An 8,520-nucleotide genomic window follows, 5' to 3' on the forward strand; every position below is an offset into this window, starting at 1 on the left:
TCATACAGCTCAGGCTATAAACTATGTGCCATTATAAACAGTAAACAAACACGTGCACGCCTTCACCTTGTCTGCGCAGTCTACCCGGCAACTACGTATGTAAGTGACGCATGAGCTCCTCCAGTCCCGCATCACACTAATGCAACTGGACAGCATCTGCATCACATCATGATGCTTTAGCCCCATGCAACCATTCTCTAGGATACATTAAGCTCTGTTATTCTTAATGGTTCATAAAGTACACCGATCAAAACAGCGTACTCTGTTATGAGTCCTGCATTCAAAATTTTTTCTTTGAACAGACGTAGAAACTTCTAATCTAGTCTAGTCTAATTGAACAGATTCATTTCAGCATTGTAAGTGATAAATTAATGTGCACATCACTGTAATGTTGCAGCTGGCAGAGGTTGGACTACTTTTAATGACTTTATATATATTTCTGAAAAGCTTCATCTGTCATAATACATCGTTTTTTTTGTTTTTTTTTGTGCAGTGTGCCAGATAAGAATAGTATAGGCTCTACTTAGAGTTCTCTTTTTGTTATATCTATTTGTCATTTCGAACAGCAATCGCTCGCCCTTTTGTTCCCTTTTCGCCTCACCTCCTTTTGTTAGGAACAATTTGAATTTTCATTTAATAAAACACCTCTGTTTATCAACCATAACACCTGGGTTTTATGGTGCGTCCGTCTACCCCTAAGCTGGTCGTAACACATAGTAGAATTTAAAGTAGCATAAAGCAGAAGTACTTAAAGGTGCAGCGTGTCGGATTTAGTGAGATGTAGTGGTGCAAAGTTGCAAAATGTACAACAACAGCTCATACTTATTAGGTAATAATAATAATAAAATAATAATATCAATAGTTTCAGGTTAATATACACTAATGAAAACACAGTTATGTTTATTGTATTCCATATTTTGCCAATAGATCTTGTTACACACCGGACCTCAGAACTGTTCTTAAGTGCAGCACTTTATTATTCTTCACAGTTGGCAAGGGAGGGACTACTTTTAATTACTTTATATATTTCTGGAAAGCTTCATCTATCATAATCTATATCTATAACAACTTCTCGTGCAGTAACTCAATCCATAAAATTTAGCAGATTAAAAAAAAAATACAGTAATTACCGTTGAAACATAACAGCGTGAAATCGAAGTACGTTAAAGGTGCAGCGTGGAGGATTTAGTGACATCTAGTGGTGAAGTTTCAGATTGCAAACAACTGAAGACCACTCGCCTCGACCTGCTGTTCCAAGCATGGGAGGAGAAACTACAGTGGCTGTGAAACTCGCTTAAATGCAGAAGGTGTTATCTCGAGGCAGTGTTGGATTTGTCCGATCTGGGCTTTGTGAAAGAGAACCCGCTTCTTCTGTAGATTCAAAAAGCTCATAAAAAAAACCACCTAAGTAGTCTTATTTACAGGTTAATATACACTAATGAATACATAGTTATGCTTATTGTATTATATTTCTGCCAATCAATAAATGTTACACACCGGACCTTTAAGTACCTCAAACCTGTACTTAATTATAATTGTATTATAATACTGCACTGATTGTTCCTAGCTCTTTAGTCTGCACAGTATGAAGACAGTGTGAATATATCGTGTGTGGAATTCTCCCGACTTCAGACACAAAGTGATGTATACGGACAAAAAAACTAAACAGACAGACAGAAAGAGACAAAACAAAGAAGCCAGACACGCCAACAGGTAGGCAGACTGCACGACAAGCAACAGCAAAATAATAAACAACAGACAGACAGACAGACAGACAGACAGACAGACAGACAGACAGACAAGTGCGTGGGTTGGGAGAAATCAGAAGCAGTCATTCGATCATAAGAGATGGGGGGGATATTTAACTTCGCATCCCATTTTCTTTTCTGCTCTTAATTCCAGCTGAGCAAAGGGGGTGGTGGATAACTACCTCAACTCTCCTGTGTGACACCAACCCCCCCCCCCCCCCCATATCACCATGCACCCCCTCCCTTATTTCAGCTGACGTAATACTCCCAAAACAATGGAGTGTAATAAAAATCCATATAGGAGGTGAGCACACATCCAAATCACTGCCCTGCTTATCTTATCTCACAGGTGTAGATCTATTTTTTTTTTTGCAAAAAAATGAATAAAAATAAAAAATCAGACTAAGGGAAAAAAAGGGAAACGTCACGCACACATGCGCATATAGGGTGCCACACTGACGCATCGTTTGTTGTATAGTCAACTGTTTTTTTTTCTTCTTTTTTCCTTTCTTTCTTTGCTGGACTGAGGCATGCCTGTAGCGGATTATTGCTTTTACCGCATTCAACAGTGTTCTTCAAAGCGAAGGGGCGAGAAGAGAAGTCGAGGCTGGTGGAACAGCGGTGGCTTGGAGCACGAGAAACCACGACTGAGATCCGCCAAACTAACGCTGCTTATCCTTTAAGAACTGGAAGAAGAAGAAGGAGAAGAAGAAGGAGCAGGAGGAGGAGGACAGAGAGAGAGAGAGAGAGAGAGGGAGGGGGGGCAATTCAAAGGCTTTGAAGTAAGGTATCACGATCCTAATGTGCGAGCAAGCTTCACCGACGACGGACACTTTTATCATGGAGCTGCGAGCTTTGAGAGTGCCAGCTTTAGTGCAGGGAACGTCTTTTTTGCGCATCTGGAAAGGAAATAACGCACAAATCGAAAGCTATAAAGTGTGATTGAAAAAAATCACCCCTGTATGTGGATTGATTTTTCTCCTCTCGCTCTTTTTTTTTTTTGCTTCTCAGCATTCCCTCAGTCAGACAGTCGACGGATCTTTCTTTTTTTTGTTGTTGTTTGCCATTACATCTCAGCAGAGGGTGTCAGATTCTTCTTAGGGCACCGCGTTAGGATGAACACTGTCTCCGCGTTCCTCCTTTTGTGATTCCCCGAATCGAGAAGAGAAGGAAGAAAAAGGGGGTTGAGGAAAGGAGAGGAGGAAAGGAAAGGAGGAAAAGCAAGAGGAGGAGGAGGAGGAGGAGGGGGGGTGTAAAAACGAGCGAGGCAAGACGCCGAAGGATGTAAGGGGGGATGCGGGTGTTTTGCAGCGGTGGGATCGCCTCTACAGCTCCAGCGCAGGGTGTGAATTCAGCACCAGGGGAGAGGGGAGAGCTCCCCGACGCCGCAACGCGCAGCACGAGCTGAGCAGGAGAGAGAGATAGAGAGAGAGAGAGAGGAGAGGAGAAGAGAGGAGAAAAAAAAGGCACGGATTTGTTCCATTTTTGTCTGCCAAGGTCAGTCTTAGACGAAGTGAACAAAAGAGAGAGAAAGAGAGGAGAAAGATGTGCTGGACTGTGTCGCTCCCTCTTTTTGATTTGTATCCGAAACGCGCGGAGGCTGCGAGGATTCGGTCGTGAAAGAGACGCTTATGTGGTCATTTTCAAACTGGAAGTCTGGACCCAAGTGCAGGTTAGATGCAGCATGGATGTGCTCTAAAAGACTGCCTTTATCCTCTCCCTTAAATGTCTTTTTTGGCTTCTTCTTCTTCTCCCTCCTCTTCTTCTTCTTCTGTATCGATGTAGACTGAATTCACAGCTCGTATGTCTTGAAGCCGGGAATGAATTGTCCACGTTAAAAAAATGCTGCTTTGGATTGTTCTGCTGAATGCGGCTCTTTGTGTTGCTAGTGGAAATGTTACAAGGGACGTTTGTAAGGAGCAGATATGCTCTTGCAACGAGATCGAGGGTGATCTGCACATAGACTGCGAAAAAAGGAGCTTCACCACCCTGCAGCATTTGACTGGCCCGAGCTCGCAGTTTTACCACTTGCTGTTGCACGGGAATTCTCTATCCAGGCTATTTCCCAACGAGTTCGCCAACTTTTACAATGCTGTGAGCCTGCATTTGGAAAACAATGGCTTGCACGACATTGTCCCCGGCGCGTTTCTGGGATTGCAGCTGGTGAAAAGGCTGCACATCAATAACAATAAGATCAGATCATTCAGGAAGAGTACATTTCTGGGGTTAGACGACTTGGAATATCTCCAAGCTGATTTTAATCTATTGAGGGATATTGACCCCGCCGTTTTCAGGGACCTAAATAAACTTGAAGTGTTAATACTTAACGACAACCTCATCAGTGCGCTACCTATAAACGTGTTTCAACATGTGCCCATTACGCATCTCGACCTGCGGGGGAACCGAATCAAAACGTTGCCTTATGAGGGGATCCTTGAGCAGATACCGGGCATTGCGGAGGTTTTATTGGAGGACAACCCGTGGGACTGTAACTGCGACCTGGTTTCTCTTAAGGAATGGCTGGAGAACATACCGCATAACGCACTTATTGGGAGGGTGATATGCGAGGCACCCACCCGGCTGCAAGGGGGCGACTTAAACGAGACGTCAGAAGCGGATCTGTGTCCTTCAGAGAACCCCGGAGTGGACACCAGCCTGGTCGCCCCTCCCACACAGGAGGAGATCTCAGAATCCCGTGGCCCCCATCCCACGCCTTACAAGCCCAACGGAGACGCCAGCGGGCCCCCGACGCCTGGCGGACACCACGGTGCCAAGAGTCGCTCCAAATCTCGTGAGAACTGGCAGCTGAAAACGAGGCCAACTCCCGTGCTGACAGGTGTGAACGGGGACAGGGAGCAGCAGCAGCTGCACAACGTGACGTGCCCTCAGCCGTGCAACTGCAAGCTGGTCGGTTCCAGACAGGGGCTTGGGGTCAACTGCGAGGGCAAAAAGATCGAGAGCCTGTCCAGCCTCAAACCCAAACCCCTCAGTGCGCACGAGTTGAACATGAGAGATAACAACATCCATGCAGTGAAAAAGAACCAGCTGCTCGGCTACTCCAGCCTCAACCTGCTAGATCTGGGAGGGAACAACATCAAGGTGATTGACAACAGCACTTTCCAGAACCAGAGCGAGCTCAGGTGGCTGTATATGGATAAGAACTATCTGGATACTCTGATAGCAGAGATGTTCGTGGGCCTCGTGAATCTGGAATATCTCAGTTTGGAATACAACGACATCCAGCTGATAGCGGCAGGTGCGTTCAGCCCCATGCCCAACCTGAGGGTTCTGTTCCTCAACAACAACCTGCTGAAATCTTTACCTGTGGATGCTTTCCTTGGGATTTCTTTGTCCAAAATCAGCCTGCATAATAATTACTTCCCCTATCTCCCCGTGGCTGGCGTGTTAGACCAGCTCAACTCAATCATACAGATCGATTTGCACGGGAACCCGTGGGATTGCTCGTGCAACATCGTGCCCTTCAAGCAGTGGACGGAGAAGTTGGGGGCCGACGTGATCGTGAGCGACCTCAAGTGCGAGTCCCCCGAAGAGTTCTGGAAACGCGATTTCCGCTACGTCCGGAACGACCTCATGTGCCGCAAACTCTACGACAAAGTCCCCCCAACCCCGCTGTCCAAAAACAGCACTTTCACCCAGGACTCGGGGACGCGCCCGAACTCTTATTTGGAGCCGAACAGGGTCTCCATCTCGGTGCTCGTCCCCGGGTTGCTGTTGGTGTTTGTCACGTCCGCTTTCACTGTCGTAGGGATGCTTGTGTTTATTTTGAGGAATCGAAAGAGGTCAAAGAGGAGGGACGGGAACTCTTCGGCCTCGGAGATCAATTCCTTACAGACAGTGTGTGACTCGTCTTATTGGCACAGCGGGCCTTATAACGCAGACGGGGGCGCGCACCGGGGATTCGACTGCAGCACGCACCTCTCCACGACAAATGACGCGTAAAAAAAAAAGGGGGACTCTTTGCTGTAAGTCTAGAATAAAACCCTCTACACACCAGACTGGATTACAAACAGTCACACAGGACAGACTGACGCACAGAAATGACTCAGAAAAAAACAAAAAAGAGGCAAGATCATCCGCTTTTCAGGCGAACACAGACTTGTTTATGTCTTGTTTTCTCCAGTTGAACCAAGTAAGTCAGTCTGCTGCTGCACAGGCCCCCACTCTGTAATATATGTATATGCCAAGCCCCCCCACCCTACCCCAACCCTTTCCCCCCCTCTCCCCTTTCTGGCTACAAAAGAAAAAAACAAAAAAAACAACAACCCTCCCTATTTCCTCCTCCTTCCTCCTCCTCCTCCTCCTCCCAGTTCTGCTATTTGCCGCAATCGGACTACGGATCTGTATGAGACAGAAAAGAGGGAGCAAAAAAGGAGCGAGGGGAGGAGAGAGAGGGTGTGCGTGTGCGCGTGTGTGCGTGAGAGAAAGAGAGAGAGAGAGGGAAGAGCGAGGACCCAGGGAATGGTGCACGAACGCATGAATGTAAATGTAAATACTCGGACCGATGTATCATAATCTGCATGATGATATTTCCGCATGGTTTCAAACACACACACGCGCGCGGCGAGGAACCATAACCACCATAACCAACAAAGAAGCGACCCCTTTTCATGTTATATCAATATGACAATATATAGATATTAAGAATTATATATATATGACTATTACAAAGTGCCATTTCTCTATTTTTTGTGAACCTGCAGTTAGGATTTGTATTTGTTGTTTTAAACTTGTTTGGAGAAAAGAGACAAAAAAAAAAACACACACACACACAAAATAATCTGATAATCTGGAAAGGAGTGATGGAAGTGAAAAGCTGTCAGTGCATGTTCTTTTCTGTTTGTTATCATTTGATTGTCGATAAATATTGGGGTTATTTATACTAGACGGGGGGTGCAGATTAAAACCCACTGTCTGCAGCAGTCATCATCTCCTTTATGAATGTAATACTGTGTTCTTTTATGGTGTGCCAATTGTTGACTTTCAGATATTCAGACATGCAGATGAGCATGACCAATTAACGTCACTCAGATGCTTATGCTGCAGAGTTAATGTAGCTAAAATAACAGTTCCGTGGTTTTGTGTGTCAATGAATATAGCCTGCTTTGGGTGAGAGGAAGAAAAAAGAAAATATATATATAAAAAAAAAAAAAAAAATGGGGGGTTTATACCATCATATTTTTTCAAAAACCGAGCAAACAAAGTGTTTTCAATTGAGCTAGTATAATTCGATCCATGTAAAAGCGCAGGTAGACTGATCTAGAGTAGAATGCTTTTTTTAAATGTCAGAAAAAAAAAGTGTTCCTCCACGTTTGAAAAAAAAAAAATGGAAAAAAAAAAAAAAAAAAAAAAAAAAAAAAAAAAAAAAAAAAAAAAAAAAAAAAAAAAAAAAAAAAAAAAAAAAAAAAAAAAAAAAGCTTCCGGCTATGATTCACTTTCATCATATTGTGAGCTTTTGTAAAGCCATCTAATCTTGTCCAAATAAGAGAACTGAAAACTCACTGTATCTACGACAAAAATGTGCTTGAAATAAGGCTGTTCAGGGGCGGCGGTTCTTGCTTTCGTACAAAACTCAAGGGAGGGGAGGGCAGGCCATGCTATGGAAAGAAGTCAGCATGTGGTTCAGGGAGTAGGGAGGGAGGGAGGGTGAACACACACACACACACACACACACACACACACACACACACACACACACACACACACACACACACACACACACACACACATACATACATACATAATGAAGAGGTGATTTGATAATGCCTTTTTCAATTCAGCATTTTGAACTCTTCCTTTTGGAGTGGAGACAGAGAGAGAGAGAGGAGAGAGAGAGAGAGAGAGAGAGAGAGAGAGAGTGGTGGCATGGTCTCTATGAAAACAATGCAATGACTGAACACCTGTTCGCAGAGCTCAGCTGTCGGGTCTTTCTGCTCAGCCTGTACCGCTTACCGGACGTGGATTGGAGACAAAAAACAAACAAACGAAAGGTGAAAAATGTAAACGAATTCAACGTCAGGGGGGGCTATCTTACAACAAATAATATAATATAATTCACAATTCTGTAACTTCTCTGCAGTGTCTGGTCTGAAACGATGCAAGGAATGTGCCAATTTGCCATTTATTTTTATGATTTTTTATTCCTTTTTTTTCTGTTTGTTTGTTTTTTTTTTAATCTGATGTAAATTTAAATGTTGTGACAGTTTTTTTTTTCTTTTCTTTTTCTTATTTCTTGAAGAAACCCAGAGATTCGGTACCTAAGATGCCATGGGCCATGATGAGAGGTACGTGTGATGATCTGAGATGCGGATTTACACCCCCTGTCACCCCTCCCTCCCTCCTCCCCCCTCCCTCAGTGGGGGCCTGCAGTCAAAAGTAGTAAGGTTTGTTACAGTAGTTACCCCCCCCACTCCCCAAACTAGCGCTGTCCATGGTGCTGAATCACGTCCCACTGCTTTGTTTCTTTGTCTTCGCCTGCCCCCTTTGCCCCTTTGCGTGCGAGCCTGTTTCTGTGCGTGTGTGTGTGTGTGTGTGTGCGTGCAGGCATGCAGCCCCACACGTGTGTGTCTGACAAACGAGAGAGCAGCTGCATGTATGTGCATACCCCCCCCTGACCCACCCTCCCTCTATCCCCAAATATGTAACCATGCAACGCAGCTTGACCTTGGGGGACTAACATCTCTGCAGATCTGTGACAAACCCTCATCATCATCCTCGTTTTTGTCCAGTCACCTTGTCCCCACTCTCCTCCTCC

General features: G+C 44.7%; 1 protein-coding gene across 1 annotated transcript; it reads left to right on the forward strand.

Annotated features, from left to right (window-relative positions):
• Positions 1 to 2,953: 2,953 nt before the first annotated feature.
• slitrk1 (SLIT and NTRK like family member 1) lies at positions 2,954 to 5,822 on the forward strand. Its single transcript, XM_010739441.3, has one exon. It carries the CDS (start codon positions 3,591 to 3,593, stop codon positions 5,706 to 5,708), a length of 2,118 nt encoding a protein of 705 aa, XP_010737743.1. The 5' UTR covers positions 2,954 to 3,590; the 3' UTR covers positions 5,709 to 5,822.
• The last annotated feature ends 2,698 nt before the right edge of the window (positions 5,823 to 8,520 follow it).

This window comes from Larimichthys crocea, chromosome XIX (assembly GCF_000972845.2).
Source record: "Larimichthys crocea isolate SSNF chromosome XIX, L_crocea_2.0, whole genome shotgun sequence".
NCBI lineage: Eukaryota > Metazoa > Chordata > Actinopteri > Sciaenidae > Larimichthys > Larimichthys crocea.

Coding starts and splice junctions, on each gene's coding strand:
- slitrk1 (XM_010739441.3), top strand. CDS start 3,591: ATGCTGCTTTGGATTGTTCTGCTGAATGCGGCTCTTTGTGTTGCTAGT.